Consider the following 18,791-nt stretch of genomic DNA (forward strand, 5'->3'; position numbering starts at 1 on the left):
GCTTTCTTTTAGATAACTTACTCATTTTTCTGGTAATATTTCTTATTTCAGTAACCTCCTGTTCTTCCATTTCTCCCTGAAGGTCTTTAATATTTATGACTTACCCACATCACCCTTACTACAGTTACCTGTGACAATACATTTTTATTTCAACTGGTATGTGCCCCAAGGTATGATCTTTGGTTTGTTTACCTTCTAGCTCTTGCAGATTCTCCTGCTGACTTTGCATTCTTTTCAGCCTCCTGATACATTTTGAGTCTTTCTTCGAGCGTTGTAACCAATGGATTTCCTTCATTTCTTTTAGGTGGTGCTACTGGTGTACTTGGCGGCTTCTCAGCTTCCATCACAGTATCCTCTTCAGCCAAGGTGCCAAGTTCATGCTATGAGAAGGAGACTGTTAGGAATAAACAGCTTTACACAACAAAAGAAAAGAAAAAAAGTTCAAATGCGTGTGAAATCTTATGGGACTTTACTGCTAAGGTCATCATTCCCTAAGCTTACACACTACTTAAACTAAATTATCCTAAGGACAAACACACACACCCATGCCCGATTGAGGACTCGAACCTCCGCCGGGACCAGCCATACTGTCCATGACTGCAGCACCTTAGACTGCTCGGCTAAGCTTTACACAAATCACTGTCTTTTGCACATTCAGTATTATCGATGGCTAAAAAGACGTAGCTTATTAGGTTTCTAGCAAGGTAGTGAAGTTAATCGCAATATAACATCCAGCAACATATTCAAATCAAAAAGAAATTGCCTTTAACAGGGCTATTGATGTGGCCTCCTAAAAACAGGCAGTACAGGAAAAAAAGTGGTGTTTGAAGAACAGTGCATCTTTATGTGTAGATGTCTGTTTTCTATTATAGCACTACTGAAGTGACTGGTTTCTGTAACACCACTAGCAAATTTATTAGTGCATTGTACATGAATGCTCATTTATTGCAACACGCACAAACCATAACATCTCATCAAAGTTGAACACTAATATGGATCTGTCCAAACTGAGACTAAGTTCAATACACACTACAGCCACTTTTCAGAAGTAAGGACCACACAGAGAGAAGTCAGTTGCCAATGTCAGTGACTGATAGTGGTTGCAGTGGCTGCTATCCTTGTGAACTGTTTACTGTAGACTGCTGATTCCAGACTTGCAACTGCTCCCTTCAAACTGCTGCTAGCACGAACTCTGTACAAAACACGCCCAGACTGGATACTAACAGCCACTAACTCCCTGGGGCGCAAGTTAAATAGCCACACAGATTGATACTGGGAACTGATTGGCTCTGACCATTGTGCAATTGGCGTGAAACACGACACAACTACCATTATATTTGGTATACCCCTGGAATGGGGTCTATGATCTTACATGTGCGTGTTTATGGCAGGAAGTTTTACCACCAATAGATATTACACCATTAAACCAAGCCCTGTGCCTCAGCATTTACAATACTGGTAGCAGTTGCTTGCTACATTTTACTTTGGCTGGACAAAAATGATACTCAACATTGTTAAGGTGATCAAATAGGATTACCTAGAGTCAAAGAAGCAGATATTCCCCGTGACAAAAGGAGCGAACATGTATTATTGTGCTGCATGTGGATGCATCAGCAAAATAGCAACTACAGATTCAAGTGTTCATGTGCAGGAGCAAATCTTACAAAGATTTGCAAAATATCTGAAGAGAAGCAACAAAATAAAGTCCAATATTGCATTACAGTGGCACTGGGCCTACGCCTCAGGCAATCAGATAAAATTTCTTACGCCTTTTTCTATAAAAAACACACTTTGTTAATTTTTTGTCATTGGGTCAATTGTGTGGTTCTACGATTGGTTCTTTAACAACATTCCCAGTGTCATGAAGACACCACAAAGGAGGTTTGATAGAAAGCAGATATAAGAGTGACCAATATGTATATGGGTGTAGGATGGAGTGACAGGTTCTCCCACTAGGCGACCTTGCTACACCTCTGAGTGTGCCTCTTAGGCTTGCTTTTTTGTTCATTCATTAATTTATTTATTTGTCCATTAGGCTTGCTTTCATAAAATCTGTTTCCCGAGTTCAGCCATTTTGCAGTTGTAGACCTTACCAAAAATGTCTGACCAGCACATTTGTCAAAAATCATTATACGCAGATTCCAAGTAGCCAAGAACTAATCAAGCCACTGAAAGGCAGCTCCAATGCCATGACTAAAAAAAGCAGGTGAAGATAAAAGTCTACCATAATTTGTTTTCCTAGGTACAATGTAAACCAAAACTACTACCTAACAAAGAGGTAGGTTGGATGTCCAGTGGTTACCTTCAAAAGGTGCAATTCCTTGCCAATAAAAACACATATTTGTAACAAAAATCCTAGTTTTATGAGCTATATGTCCCTTCTTCACCAAGAGAAGATGGGCTTGTTGGAAAGGATGGAGGTGGGTGGATGAGGCAGGTTGTGGGGACAAGGGAGGAACTGATGATGGAGAAGCTGTCAAAGAGAGCAGTAGGTCCACCTCAACTTAGGGTTATTTCGAAACTTCTCTGGTCAACTTCTCTTTCTTCCTGAAGGAAGAACCCTCAACTGATTACACATTGTTTCACCTACAGAAAGCAGAAATTCTAGACATGAAACACCTTCCTATCATGGTCACTTACTAACACAGAAACCAAGATTAAGACATTGGCAGGGCCACTGAGAGCCAGGACTGGTCCCGGGTCAGGATGTACGATCAGGCCGTATCTCCAAATATAGGAATCCAATTTTATCGTTATTTTAAAGAAGGTTTGACATGATTTAAATGTAGCACAATGAGAATATTGGAAATACGCAAAACAATATACAGCGTGGTCCATTGATCGTGACCTGGCCAAATATCTCACTAAATAAGCATCAAACGAAAAAACTACAAAGAACGAAACTTGTCTAGCTCGAAGTGGGACACCAGATGGCGCTATGGTTGGCCCGCTAGTGGCGCTGCCATAGGTCAAACTGATATCAACTGTGTTTTTTTTTAAAATAGTAACCCCCATTTTTTATTACATATCCATGTAGCACGTAAAGAAATATGAATGTTTTAGTTGGACCACTTTTTTCGCTTTGTGATAGATGGCGCTGTAATAGTCATCATTTGTTGCAGGTCGTGGTTGACGTTTCACATGTGGCTGAACACTTCCTGTTTCCGTAAATAACGTTAACTATCCGGCGATCAGTCCAGACACTTGGGTGATGTCGTCCAGGATACCGATCGGCATACGTAGCGGTCCATTTTAACACGGGTAATGTATCATGAAGCAAACATCGTCCACACTGGTGGAATGTTACGTGATTCCACGTACTTATATGTTTGTGACTATTACAGCACCATCTATCACAAAGCAAAAAAATTGGTCTAACTAAAACATTCATATTTCTTTATGTACTACACGAATATGTAATAAAAATGGGTGTTCCAATTAAAAAAAAAATTGAAAAAAAAGAAAAGCAGTAGATATCCATTTGACCTATGGCAGCGCCATCTAGAGGGCCAACCATAGCACCATCTGGTTTCTCCCTTCAAGCGAGACGAGTTTTGTTCTTTGTAGTTTTTTCGTTTGATGCTTATTTCGTGAGATATCTTATCCGGTCACTATCAATGGATAACCCTTTATATAATTTCTTATTACACACTAAACGTATGTACCCAAACGTAGAGTATACAATGGCATACATGTTGCATGACTTACTGCTAGTGGAATTCGAGAAGACAAACAATTATTCATGGCATATTGGGTTGAATCAGAGAGCGCAACAGTATACACACGTGTATCATCGGGCACCACTTTCGGTTGCATGTTGGGTGCAGTGTACCCTGTACTACAGAGCTCGTAAACATTCAAGGAAATTATTCAGACTGCGGCACGTTACCACATTGCATTTAGAAAGCATAGGCCCCCGAGGAAATAGTGTGAGTTATCCTGACACAGTGTAAAAGATTTACATACAGGTGTATAAGAGTAACTGTTCCTACTTTTCTGATGTCATAGAGGACATGAATATAAACACTGCTTACCAATAATACAGTGTCTACAAATTTCCTGTACAACAGCTAGTGCCATAACTTAGATTTTTTATGCTTTTGTTTCAGCTGCTATTTTCCCGTGGAAACAATGAACGACTGATGTTAACCTATTATTGTACATCACAGAATTTCTTCTAAGAAATTTTTCGCTTATGTTCACGTATCAAAATTCATAACATTGTTTTTCTATGAAAACGCAGAAAGACTGGCTTCCTAATTACAGAACTGACACTGAAAATTAAATTTCCTGCCTACGGTAGATAATTTTTTTCTGAGCACATTTTCTGCAACCACATTTATGACTTCTACACACATTTCCAATCAGAATTAGAACACACTGTGGCAGGAAGAACTGTATTTGCAATTTCTTTATATTTAAATACACTTACGGAAAAAAATCACAACACAAAAAAATTAACGAAGAGTAATTAAATTTTGGGGATACATTTATCAAGGTAACATATAGAAGTGATTAAAACTGCAAGACACAGGTTAACGTAAGTGTGAGATAAGCCATAACAAATATGAAATGCTGGTACATTAATATCCAATGTAACCACCAGGATGTTGAATCCAAGCATGCATGCATGCATTGTGTTGTACAGGTGCTGGATATCAATTTGTAGGATGGAGTTCAATGCCTGTTGCACTTGGTCAATACAGGGACGGATAAAGCTGTTTGTGGATGGCCTGCAGTTGTCATCTGATGATGTTCCATATGTGGTCAACTGAAGAAAGATCTGATGATCAAGCACGCCAAGACAACAAGTCAACACATGGATTATAACAGCAGCATGTGAGCGAGCAGTACCTGCTGGAAATCACCCACTGGAATGCTGTTCATAAATGGCAACACAACAGAATCAATCACCCGACTGGCAGGTTGCATGGGATACTCACAAGAGTGCACCTACTGTCATACAAAATCGCACCCCAGACCATGACTCCAGGCATACTTCCAATGTGTCCAGCATGCAGACAGGTTGGTTGCTGGCCCGCAACTGGCCGCCTCCTAAGCAAAACAAGGTCATAGCTGGCACCAAGGCAGAACCATATTTCATCAGAAAACATAACAGACCGCCATCCCGCCCTCCAATGAGCTCACACTTGACACCACTGAAGTCAGAAATGGTGGTGGATTTGGGTCAGTGGAATGCTTGCTACAGGACTTCTGGGCTCAGAGCTGTCCTTGGAGTACCTGACTTGTAACAATTCATTGTGTCACTGTGGTGCCAACTACCGTTCAGATTGCTGTTGCAGATGCAGCATGATGCACCAAAGCTAAACGCCAAATGTGGTGATCTTCCCTCTCAAAAGTGCAATATGGCTGTCCAGAGCCAGAACTTCTTTCGACCATACACTCTTGTGACCACCGCTGCCAGCCATCATGTACAGTGGCTACATTTGTGCCAAGTCTTCCTGCAATATCACAAATGGAACATCCAGTATTTTGTAGCCCTATTAGATGACCTCATTCAAATTCCCCGACGTGTTGTTAATGGCCTCTTTGTTACCTTAAAGGCATTATTGAGTGAGATCAACTCATCATGTCCAATCACAAAGGTAATTAACACCCACAACTGTTACAGCACCTATTTAAAGCAAGCCTGATTTGCATCCTCACAGTGGCATTACTAACCCCACTCTTACATGACTGATAGGAAATTTTAAGAGACATCATCTTCCAACTGCAGAAACACACTTACCAACTTTTGTGTATATCACACAACTTCTTCCTGGTGTTGCAATTTTTCTTCTGTCTGCATATAATAATTTCATACTAGGAAAACAGTTTATCGTGTACTTGTGTGACGTGCCATTGTTAAGATCATGCACTAAATTCCACATTCATTTTGTAATGAAGTCCTTCCAGCACTTTTATTAGAATATACAGTTTCCTTCATCCAAATACAAGTTCAAAACGACACGTTGCTGGACACTGCTTTATTAAGAAAAATGTCAAAATCATTTGGAATGTAGAGAAACAACAATTGTAAAAATCCATGTCTTGAATTTCCCACCATGGCTTGGAAAGAATACACCAACCAGAAGAAATGTGAGTGAGCATGCTAAGGTTAAATTAAAGTGTATCAAGTAAGTACCAGAGCGATGATGCTTTCATGGAACATGAGACTGAAAGAATAGTGATAAATATTGGTTTGAAAAGTAGTGATGAAGGCAGTTATCAGGAACCAAGACCAGCGCAGCTCAGGAACTGGATGATAGCTCAACCAAGACCTCCAAGACAAAAGACAAAATTGATACAACTGATGAACTTACAAGTTTGACTTCAAATACTATTCTATAATGAATTACTGTAATATGCATGTACACACCATTTAATTTTATTTTTTGGATTTGTTTAATTTACTTCAATTTCACTTTAAAACAAAAGGCTATATCCTGCTTTGTACATTGACAAAATGTCTTGACAGAAATGCTGTGATATGGAATGTTCTGTCCCCGCTCATTCCCTTGTATGCCCACACATTACAATGCACTCGCATGTAAACCACAGTGAGTTATGGAATGGGTAGTATACTACGAAGTATTTGCTTACAATATTGTCACCAATGGCTCTTTGCAGGCATTTGATTCAACAAATATCTGAATTACAACATTAAAGTCTGGCTGCCTTGCCAACAAATACTCAGTTGCACAGGTCCCCAAATCCGTGAGACATCATTGATGCATAGTTGCTCTGACACAGTTTTTACATGAGCCAGAGTGCTGAAGGACCCTTCTGCTTCAGCTACAGCCATGGAAGAGCTTAAAAGATGCGCATAGCTATATGTACATTTGGAAATCTTATTAAAGTGCTCTAATTGTTTCATAGCAAGTGTACAGAGTTGGAAATATGAATAGTTTTCAAATATTTAATTTATTATTCTAAATTTGTCATGGTGGCACCATTATGGCATACATTGAATAAATAACTTGAATGTCTTCGTGACCTGATCTTTGTGTATTTCTATAAAAACCCACATGTTTCATCTACAATCAGCATGTTTTCACATCAGGTTTTCAAGTTATAGACTTCCAATTATGATATAAAAACCTTTTATCTTAAATATATCTCCTGAATTTACATTTGTCACTTCATGCCTCTTCTCATCATCATGAAATGATTTCCTCTTCTTAGTGTGCACCTCTCAAAATTCAGGCTTAGTATTAATTGCTCTGGCAATAACTTTAGATTCAGGGAAATTGGTGTTCCAATTTTTGCAAAGATCTTCTGAGTTATTAAATAAGATTTCCTAACCTCAATATCCATGTTAGTATTTTGGGCTTGTAGTAAATTGATTCTGTAGGCAATTAGTACCAACACTTTTAGCCAAATTTAAGTCACTACTTAACATGTGAAAGATCTCCTACTAGGAAAAGAAACCTGTACCACCTGAGCACTCCAATGGGTATCAAACATGGAATATGAAGAACTTCCAACATAAGAAAAGATATCTATATAATGCAAAAATTGGCAGTTGACCCTAAATAATGAAAAGTGTGAGGTTATCCACATGAGTGCTACAAGGAATCCATGAAATTTCAGTTACATGATAAACCAAACAAATCTAAAGGCCGTAAATTCAACTAAATACCTAGGAATCACCAGATAATGTGGGGAAAGTGAACCAAACACAGTTTTCCATTGGCAGAACACTTAGGAAATGCAATGGATCTTAGCGTGTATACGCGAACAAGAAAATAAAAATCCCGGATTTCCTGGTTAAAAATACACTTTCTCCCAGGTGAAAACAAACTTCTTCCGTGTTATAATAAGTGACAGTGTATTTTCCCTTACGAATCCTTTTAATGGTTATGGTTTTATACACAGGCGTAGAATTTCCCGGCACTTTCGAAAACAAAACTCAGGGAAAAAGGCACGTTTTGGAAATATATTTCATGGGCAGCAACATGTACGCTGCATATTTTTGTATTATGAAAGTATACATTGGAATTCCACCAAACACCGCTTGTTACTTTCCGAATCACTGAAATCGAGATTGCAAAGTGCTTTTGTAAGCCAGTCATAGCTCATGTCATGTGATCTCACCAGCCGATGACAGGAGATATTCAGAGCATAGGACATGTGATGTAGTCAGCCAACAGCAACATCACTGTTAAGTAGCACGAACACACAAACAGGAAAAGTTGATAGTTTAAATTAATATACATAGTGTTGCTACATGAAAAGCAAAGTGTTCGCATATAATATTGGTCTCTAAGGTTAATAAGCTGGAAGAGAAGCTAAGCCTTCACATATAATGTTGGTCTTTTTTGTGCATGTTACACTTTAAGATATATCACACAAATGAGCCAGAAAATTTTTTAATAAGGACATATATGTCTTCACAGTTTGAAATCCTTCTATATGGCTCATCATCAAAGAGTTGATTTTTAAAATAGGCCTTTCTAATATTGCATCAATTTTGTAATACACACCAAATAAACCAGACTGTTTTGGCACAAATAGCCACTTTTATAATGCGACTGAATATAATTCGCGACGTACCAATATCAAATGCCTATTAGGCCTACCGCAAACTAGAAGATTTATGATAGGAAATAGTTTCACATTTCATTCATATCTCAAGCATGAGATCGAAAAGTAGTATCACGAAATTTTTATATAAATTTGGAATCGTCTTATTCTTCCATAATTTGTGTGATGTCCCCGTTTCTTCTCCTTCCTCTTTCTAATAAACAATCTTGTCATCACCAATTCTGTAGCGATTCCTGCCATTGTCAAAATTTGTTTGTCGATTAATTACACTAACCCAGCCAGAATCCCACTATTATTTTCCGGTTAGGCGTTATTACGTGTTCGTTTTCCACGTTACGTCCAGAATAGCACTTAAGCGGCTGCTAGCCAAGGACTGTACGACTGGTCCTTACTAGCATAGCGATCTGGCCAAACATTTTCTGTCAAAATTTCATTTTCTTGGATACATCTTTCTCACCTGTAATTCCTGTCAGTCGTTTATTTCCATTCTGGTAGTCTGAATCTATGGATTTCACTAGTAATTATAACAATACTGATCATTCACAAACCCAATCAACCGCATGATCAGACAGCAATTGGCAATCATCCATTCAGCTTTACTCCACTCAGCTTGTACAGCCCCGTCCCCTTTTGTCTGCGGAAAGTTTACTTCTAGATGCAACAAGGTTTCTCCTGACACAGACATCACGTACACTACGCATGCATTAAAAAATCAACTTATGATTTATTCAGAAATCAACTTAAAATGGGTTCAAAAATGTTCAAAAACCAACAGGGAAGTATTTCAAAATCATATGAATAATCGATAGGCAAATGTGCGCTGGATGTTAGGTTCTTTGTGAAACAAGTTTCTTTTCCTCAAGAATATGAATTTGGCGCCCACTTTGCTGCGACTGCTTGCACAGCCAACGGCCACATTCCTGTAGCCAGAAGCAGGAGAATCTACTACACAAACGTGACTCAACTGTGCATGCGCATGAGCCCGCTCCTAACTGCTAAAACGAATCTAATGTAAACAGTTGTGACTTCATGCTAGTCGGAGACAATTTGTTGTTGTGAAGCATTGCATAGTCTTCCTAAAGCCTTTGACACATTTTGCTGTTGGCAGACACTTGCATGAGCACTGTTTGTTGTTGTTGTTGTTGTTGTTGTTGTATATGGCACATTTCCTTTGCAATTTAAGTTATTTTCATTTTTTTCTCTCGTTTATGTTTTACTGTTGAAGTATTATTCTGCAGAAAAGGGATACAGTAACATACTTTGTTAGAGTATTGGTTCTTACCAGTCAAAATTAAAAAAATTTAACTGAAAACTAAAACAATGAAAAATTCCCAGAATTCTAAAAAATTCCTGGGGTTTTCCTGGATGAAAGAATTCCCGGGTTTTTCCCAGATCTCCCGGTTGTCTCACGTCGTATAGACCCTGGATCTACTAGAGAGACTGCCTACACTACGTTTGTTCGTCCTCTTTTGGAGTACTGCTGCACAGTGTGAGATTCTTACCAAATAGGGTTAACGGAGTACATCGAGGAAGCTCACAGAAGGGCACACCCTTTGTTGGTTGGTTGGTTTGGGGGATTCAAGGGACCAGACTACTACGGTCATCGGTCCCTTTTTCCAAATACTAAAAATACCCACAGAGAATAAAAAATGTCCAACAGAAAAGGAGACAGATGACACAGAAAAAAAGAAACGTAGATAAGGACCAGACAAAACAAACTAAAATCACACAGAGTGTGACGGTGGTTGGCCGACCATAGGAACAAAAAAAAAGGAAAAGCCAGCCTCCGAGAACACATTAAAAACTGAGTTTAAAACCATAGGCCAAAGGCCAGAATCAACACAAAACAATAAATTAAAACGTAAACACTCAGATTAAATGATAAAAACCACCTGCCCGAATAAAACGCAAAGCTAAGCCCACCATAGCAGGGTCATCTGTGAAAAGGGCAGGGAGCGTGTCAGGCAGTGCGAACGTCTGCCTGAGCACAGCTAAAAGCGGATGCTCCAATAAAATGTGGACCACAGATAAAACGGAGCCGCAGCAACATAGAGGTGGGTCCTCAAGGCGCAATAAGTGGCCGTGGGTCATCCGTGAGAGCCCAATGCGCAGTTGGCAGAGGACGACAGATTCCTTGCGAGACACGTGCAAGGAGGAGTGCCACACAGTCGTCGTCTCCTTGACGGCACGGAATTTGTTAGGGGTGGTCAGACCGCGCCACTCAGCGTCCCAAAGTGAGAGAACTTTGCAACGTAAGAATGCCCTCAAATCAGTCTCCGGGAGGCCAATGTCCAGAGATGGTGTACTGGTGGCCTCTTTCGCCAGGCGGTCAACATTTTCATTGCCGGGTATCCCAACATGGCCTGGGGTCCAAACAAAGACCACAGAGTGGCCGCAACGGGCAAGAGTATGCAGGGACTCCTGGATAGCCATCACCAGATGAGAACGAGGGAAACACTGGTCGAGAGATCGTAAACCGCTCAGGGAATCGCTACATATCACGAAGGACTCACCTGAGCAGGAGCGGACATACTCTAGGGTACGAAAGATGGCGACCAGCTCAGTGGAAACGCTGCTACCAGCCGGCAATGAACGTTGTTCAGAATGGTCCCCGAGAGTTAGCCCATAACCGACACGACCCGCAACCATCGAGCCGTCAGTGTGAACAATGCCAGAGCCCTGATATGTTGCGAGGATGGAAAGAAAGTGGCGGCGGAAGGCCTCTGGAGGGACAGAGTCCTTGGGGCCCTGTGCCAATTCCAGCTGAAGGCGAGGGCGAGGCACACACCAAGAGGGTATTCACAGAAGTGCCTGGAAAGGAGGCGGAAGAGGTAAAGCCCCAAGCCTGGAGAGAAGCTCTCTGACGCGGACCGTGATCGTACATCCAGCTCTGGACCGACATTCTGGAAGATGGAAAGCTGAAAACATGGGCAGCATAAGCGGCCAGCAATCTTTGGTGCCGTAACCGCAGTGGAAGGACACCTGCCTCCGCAAGTATGCTGTCCACAGGGCTGGTCTGGAAAGCACCAGTGGCAAGGCGTATCCCACTGTGGAAGATTGGGTCCAGCACACGCAATGCAGATGGGGATGCTAAGCCATAAGCCAGGCTCCCATAATCCAGACGAGACTGGATTAACGCCTGGTACAGCCGTAATAGGGTAGATCGGTCGGCGCCCTAGCGGATGTGGCTCAAGCAGCGAAGAGCATTGAGATGCCGCCAACACATCTGTTTAAGCTGCCGAATATGAGGCAGCTAAGTCAACTGAGCATCAAAAACCACCCCCAAAAACCTATGTGACTCCACCACTGCAAGAAGCTCAGCGTCAAGATAAAGCCGCGGCTCTGGGTGAACAGTGCGTCGCCGGCAGAAATGCATAACGCAGGTCTTGGCTGCCGAAAACTGGAATCCATGAGCTACAGCCCAAGACTGCACCTTACGGATAGCGCCCTGTAGCTGACGTGCCAACAGAGCTGTAGTAAAGGCAGAAGTCGTCAGCATACAGGGAAGCGGAGACAGAATTTCCCACCGCTGAAGCGAGCCCGTTTATCGCAATTAAAAACAGGCAGACACTGAGGACAGATCCCTGTGGTACCCCGTTCTCCTGGACTCAGGAGGAACTATGGGAGGCTGCGACTTGCACGCGGAAAGTACGATACGACAGAAAATTGCGGATAAAGATCGGCAGAGGGCCCCGAAGACCCCATCCATGAAGCGTAGAAAGGATGTGATGACGCCATGTCGTATCATACGCCTTCCGCATGTCGAAAAAGACAGAGACCAGGTGCTGACGAAGGCCAAAGGCAGTACGGATGGCCGACTCCAGGCTCACCAGATTGTCGACGGCGGAGCGGCCTTTACGGAACCCACCCTGAGACGGAGCCAGAAGGCCCGAGACTCCAGTACCCAATTCAGGCACAGGATCACCATCCGTTCAAGGAACTTGTAAAGAATGTTGGTGAGGCTAATGGGACGGTAGCTGTCCACCTCCAAAGGGCTCTTGCCCCGTTTCAGAATGGGGATAACAATACTTTTCTGCCATTGCGACGGAAACTCACCCTCGACCCAAATATGGTTGCAAAGGTCGAGGAGCCATCGCTGGCAGTCCACTGAAAGGTGTTTCAGCATCTGACAGTGGACGCCATCTGGCCCAGGATCGGTATCAGGGCAAGCGGCTAGGGCACTGCGAAATTCCCACCCACTGAATGGAACATTGTACGATTCTGGATGGTGGGTGCGAAATGAAAGACTCAGACATTCCATCGGCTCTTTAATGGAGCGGAAGGCCAGGGGGTAATTCGGAGAAGTGGAACTCATAGCAAAATGCTCTGCCAAGCGGTTTGCAATGACGTTGGAGTCAGTACAAACAGCTCCATTCAGTGAGAGCGCAGGGACGCTGACAGGGGTCCGATAGCTGTAGACGCGTCGAATCTTGGCCCAGACCTGCGATGGAGTGACACGGAGGCCAATGGTGGACACATACCGCTCCCAGCACTCCTGCTTGCCTTGGCGGATAAGGAGGCGGGCTTGTGCGCAGCTGTTTGAAGGCGATAAGGTGGTCTATGGAGGGATGTCACTTGTGACGCTGGAGTGAACGCCGGCGATCTTTAATCACTTCAGCGATCTCAGGCGACCACCAAGGCACAGTCCGCCGCCGAGGGGACCCAGAAGAATGGGGAATGGCAGATTTGGCGGCAGTAACAATGCTGGTGGTGACCGATTGAACCACAGCATCAATGTCATCATGAGAGAGAGGCTCAATAGCGGCAGTGGAGGAAAACAAGTCCCAGTCAGCCTTATTCATAGCCCATCTGCTAGGGCGCCCAGAAGAGTGTCGCCGAGGCAGTGACAGAAAGATCGGAAAGTGGTCACTACCACACAGGTCGTCATGCACACTCCAGTCAACAGACAGTAAGAGACTAGGGCTACAGTCGAAAGGACGGAGTATGTGCCATGCGCCAGACTGAAGTGTGTGAAGGAACCATTATTTAAAAGCGAAAGATCGAGCTGTGCCAATAAATGCTCAACGGTGGCACCTCGACCTGTCGCCACTGACCCACCCCACAGAGGGTTATGGGCGTTGAAGTCACCTAGTAACAAGAAAGGTGGCGGCAATTGGGCAATCAGCGCAGCCAGGACACGCTGCACGACATCACCATCCGGTGGCAGGTACAGGCTGCAGACGGTAACAGCCTGTGGCATCCACACCCGAACAGCGACAGTCTCTAAAGCTGTTTGTAGAGGGACAGACTCACTGTGAAGAGAGTTAAGGACATAGATGCAGACGCCACCAGACATCCTTTCATAAGCTGCCCAGTTCTTATAACAACCCTGATAGCCACGGAGGGCGGGGGTTCGCATTGCTGGAAACCAAGTTTCCTGAAGAGCAATGCAGAAGAAAGGGTGAAGACTGATAAGTTGTCGGAGCTCAGCTAGATGGTGGAAAGAAACCGCTGCAGCTCCACTGGAGGGTGGTATTGTCCATGTCTGAGAAAGGCGTGACGGGACTGGGAAGGCAGATTACACCGCTGGGTCACCTGCTGCCTCTGATTGAGCACCTGTGTGTGCAATCCATGGTGTCTGAGGGACCGGCGAGATCGAGGTCCTCAGCGGACGTCAGAATCTCCCCCTCCTCCTCAGACGCAGAGCTTGTAGGAAGCGGTGGGACAGGCGCCACTACAATGTCGTTAGTCTTGGGGACTTTATTCTTCTTCTTCTGCTTCTCTCGCTGTGCCTTCGGTTGTTCAGACTTGGAGGGCTTCACTGGGTCAGTCTCAGGGACGGACGACGACCGTGAGGCCCTACGACCAGGGACAAGCGGTTGTTTCAGCCGCTTGCGGGCGTCTGCTTTTCTGTTTGTCGGAACTTTTAAAGGAAGGTCCCCAAGGGACCCCTTCCTGGCAAGGGTAGCCGAAGAAGTCTTACTCTTCTCTGGCTGGGAAGGGGGAACTGATGTCCCCGATGGTTGGGGGTGTGCAGCTCCTGAAGGAGATGGAGCAGGAGCAACAGGGCGTGAAGTGCCCCCCACAGCCAAGGGGGCCGGTGGATTCTTAACGATCTTAGAGCTGATATGTGATGATGGGAGAACCGTTGTTGCAGCAGCGGCGTAGGTCAACGTCATTGCCACAGGATGGAGCCTCTCATACTTTCGTTTAGCCTCAGTGTAGGTTAGGCGGTCCAGGGTCTTATATTCTATTATCTTCCTTTCCTCCTGGAAGATCCAACAGTCTGGTGAGCAGGGGGAATGGTGTTCTCCGCAGTTAACACAGATAGGAGGCGGGGCACATGGAGTATTGGGATGGGAAGGACGTCCACAATCTCGACACGTGATGCTGGAAGTACAGCAGGATGACATGTGCCCGAACTTCCAGCATTTAAAGCACCGCATCGGAGGAGGGATATATGGCTTCACATCAGAGAGGTAAACCATCACCTTGACCTTTTCAGGTAAAACATCACCTTCGAAGGCCAAGATGAAGGCACCGGTGGCTACCTGATTATCCCTCGGACCCCGATGGACGCGCCGGACGAAGTGAACACCTTGTCGTTCTAGGTTGGCACGTAGTTCATCATTGGACTGCAGAAGAAGATCCCTGTGGAATATAATACCCTGGACCTTGTTGAGACTCTTATGCAGCATGATGCTAACTGAAGCATCCCCCAACTTGTCACAATTGAGCAACCTTTGTGACTGGGCAGAGGATGCTGTTTTGAAGAGTACTGAACCAGAGCGCATTTTGGACAAGCCCTCCACCTCCCCGAACTTGTCCTCTAAATGCTCCACAAAAAACTGGGGCTTTGTTGACATAAACGATTCCCCATCAACTCGCGTACACACAAGGTACCGAGGTGAACATTCTCCACTGCCTTCTTTAGCCATACGTTCCTCCCATGAAGTGGCCATGGAGGGAAATGATCTTGGTTCGTATTTCTTGCCGTTGAGGTTAGACCTCGATCGCTTAGAGACTGCTGGTGGAGGCCCACCAGTGAGAGATGATGTACCACGCTTCATTTAGGGTCATCCGCCCCGATGCCACCCACTCCGACCAGGGGCTCTCCCCAAAGGCGCCACCCAGCCACAGCAAAGACCACCTGGCAGGATGGCCTTTGCCGGGAGTCCCAATGCCCCAAGGGATAGGCATCTACCCCTCGGCATACATGGGGAGGTAGCAGGCATCAGCAGTGCGATCCCTGTGTAGTCAGGGGGCTACCACCAGGAGGGTACATGACGAACCCACCACAATGGACTGGCTACCATGCTGGATGTTGGGTGTCAAATATCCATGTGTGTCAGGAGGGCAAAGATGGAAGTTCATAATGGAAGGCGTGTATGGTGCCCAGAACACACAGCAGCTGATGTGGCCGGAAGCTCGGTGTAACGCCAACTCCATGACAATATCGGTTGTGCCCGATCTGAGGGCAACATGGATATATAATACACCATGTAACGCGTCCTTCCCCAAATGGTAAGCACTAACAGAAAATTTCGAAAGGTGGTGGTCAAACCCCTTAGGGGGCCATCACATTAAGGCCGAAGCGTTTGAGACTAATTTTAGTCGCCTCTTACGACAGGCAGGAATACCACTGGCCTATTCTAATCCCTGAACCCGCAGGGGGGGCACACCCTTTGTATTAGCAAGAAATAGGGGAGAGTGTGTCATGAACATGATACAGGATTTGGGATGGACATCATTAAAACAAAGGCATTTCTCTTTGCAGGGCAATCTTCTCACGAAATTTCAGCCACCAACTTTCTCCTCCGAATGCTAAAATGTCTTGATGGTGCCGACCTACGTAGGGAAAAATGATCCTGTTAAGGAGTGGAATAACGGAGAATTATTGTGGAGGTGGTTTGATGAACCCTCTGCCAGACACTTAAGTGAAATATGCAAAGTATCCATGTAGATGTACTGTTTCAGAATATCCCATTGCTGTGGATTGCAAATGAAAAGGTGAAAGAAGTTGAATCACTCCGAGAAAACACTCAGCTGCAGATGTGCCCCAAGTAAGGTGATGACAAGCGCACACAGAATTTTGCAAGAGGACTCCATTACAGAAAATGTGTCTCAGCTTCTTTATAACACCCCCTCAAAGTCTTGTCCATGACATTCACTGACAGGAACTGAGTTTCACAAGTACTGATCGAACTGAATGTGTAATAGCGACTCCTTTTTCCTCATTACACTTTATGAATGTCAGAGAGTTCGTTTATTTCTTGTTTCTACTTTTAAATTTCCATGTTTAAGTAAAGATAACGCAGGAAATACTGCCCCGTCATAATCATTCGAACCAACAACAATTGAAGATGGCACTCCTATTGTATGGGCATAACTAGAAACAAATGTAAATTCAGAGTATCACTTGACAGGTAATGCATTTGTAACACTTTCCAGCTTCTTGTCCATTTCTGACCTGCTAAGCAGTACATACTGGGAGATGAAGAAGCTTGCACATGATAGAGTAGCGTGGAGAGCTGCATTAAACCAGTCTCAGGACTGAAAACCACAACAACAACAACAACAACAACAATGTACTTTACAGTAAATAGATCATAGTGACTCAAGAGCTCTGAGAAAATTTCTGTTGTGTGGATTCCAATTTTCTGAGATGAACCTCTGAAAGCCAAACTTCTTTGATCAGAAATAATACCATATAAAGTAACATGGAATTTCCCACATACGTTGGCTCTTCTACAAACAAACAAAAGAACATTACCTCTTTACTTCCCACCATTTACAAGGCCCATGTACCTCTTTCACATTTTATTTCTTCACTTTTATGATTCTTCTACGACAATTATACACACAGATGTATTTTATTGGTGTTAGTCTCGAACGCAAAACATTTTCTGTGTGTTTCATGTAAAATCACCTTGTGATCAAATCAGAAGTTCCCTAGCTTTGAATATTGTTGTCAGTCCTACCAAATTATGATAATGTTTTACAGGTGTTGCCATGTACATCTGTTAGGGTAATGTTTTGGTAGGTTTTCCAACAAAATTTACAAAAAGTGCAGTTTAGACTCCATCACAACAAAGGTGTTTTTTGTGCAAGATTTCTAAAGAAAAAGTTGTGCATTCAAGAATAAGAACGAGATAGAATTGTATGCAACTGACCTGTAAGAATAATAAAGTGAGCAAGAGCTAGATTGACTATGCTAGTGCTGGGGTAATGTTCTTTTATTTATTATATAATAAAAAATGTACAATATTAGTCTGATATTTGTTAACTGAGCACTCGGGGGAATTAGAGGAAAGACTTGGGCCCTCCATATGCCCTGGATCCTGGGGATTGTCGGGCCTGGGTGCAGGAGAAAATTGCAAAAACATCCACAATCTAAACTGTAACAGGTGTGACTATTAATCACATTACTGCAATGATCATACAAAGCTGAGACAAATGAAAACTGTAAAATTCAGTTGCTTGCATTTTCGAAATATTTCACTATTTTATCTCTTGTCGGTACAACTGAACTCCCAATAGAAACAACACCCTATTTTACTTGAAGAGACAATACAGTACAGGCATAAAAAAACTCAACATACACAAATCAATCAAGTAACATTATGAAAGAATAAAATACAGATAATGCAACTGTATGAAAATAATATAAAAGGAGAATGGAAACCATGAAAAGAAACAAGGCAATAATAAAGAAGATGCCTGAAATAAGCTGTAATAACACACAAAGGCTGTAAAATTAATTGGGAAAATTACAGTTTTCTTTGTATTGGGTATGATAATACCTTCTGTAAAACTTTACTAAATGCCTTCTCAGACAACTACTTAGAACAGATAGTTAGGAATCCCACTCATGATAGAAATGTGATTGTGGCAACAATGATTACAAAAGTACAAAGGAAAACTAAAACAAACAGAAATATATACATCTTCAGTAAAATAGATAAAAAAAATCAGTAGTGTCATATCTCAATGGGGAAATTGAAACTTTCAGCACAGGTAAGGAGCATGTAGAGCAACTCTGGCTCAAGAATAATTGACCATACGCCAGATAGATATGTACTCAGTGCAAGAGTTCATAATGGGAGGGAACCCCCATGGTGTACAGTCACTATAATTCTAAAGAGACAGAGATTACTGCATAAGAGGTGCAAAACCACGTGTATGGCTATAGATAGAGAGATATGCTGAATGAAATGTGTTTTGCTGTCAAGAGAGCAATGCATGATGCCTTCCATGACTACTGTAGCAGAATATTGTCAACAATATTTCACAAAACCCAAAGA

The 18,791-nt window shown here is 43.2% G+C and overlaps 1 protein-coding gene across 2 annotated transcripts in view; it reads right to left on the reverse strand.

Moving 5' to 3' along the window:
* Positions 1-18,791, reverse strand: part of LOC126272356 (coiled-coil and C2 domain-containing protein 1-like) — a 97,593-nt gene that overhangs the window by 66,332 nt on the left and 12,470 nt on the right. For both annotated transcript variants that reach the window (XM_049975163.1, XM_049975164.1), the window contains exon 4: positions 193-380. In XM_049975163.1, coding sequence (XP_049831120.1) covers positions 193-380 — 188 coding nt within the window. The remainder of the gene's footprint in view (positions 1-192; positions 381-18,791) is intronic.

This window comes from Schistocerca gregaria, chromosome 5, assembly GCF_023897955.1.
Source record: "Schistocerca gregaria isolate iqSchGreg1 chromosome 5, iqSchGreg1.2, whole genome shotgun sequence".
In the NCBI taxonomy this organism is placed as follows: domain Eukaryota; kingdom Metazoa; phylum Arthropoda; class Insecta; order Orthoptera; family Acrididae; genus Schistocerca; species Schistocerca gregaria.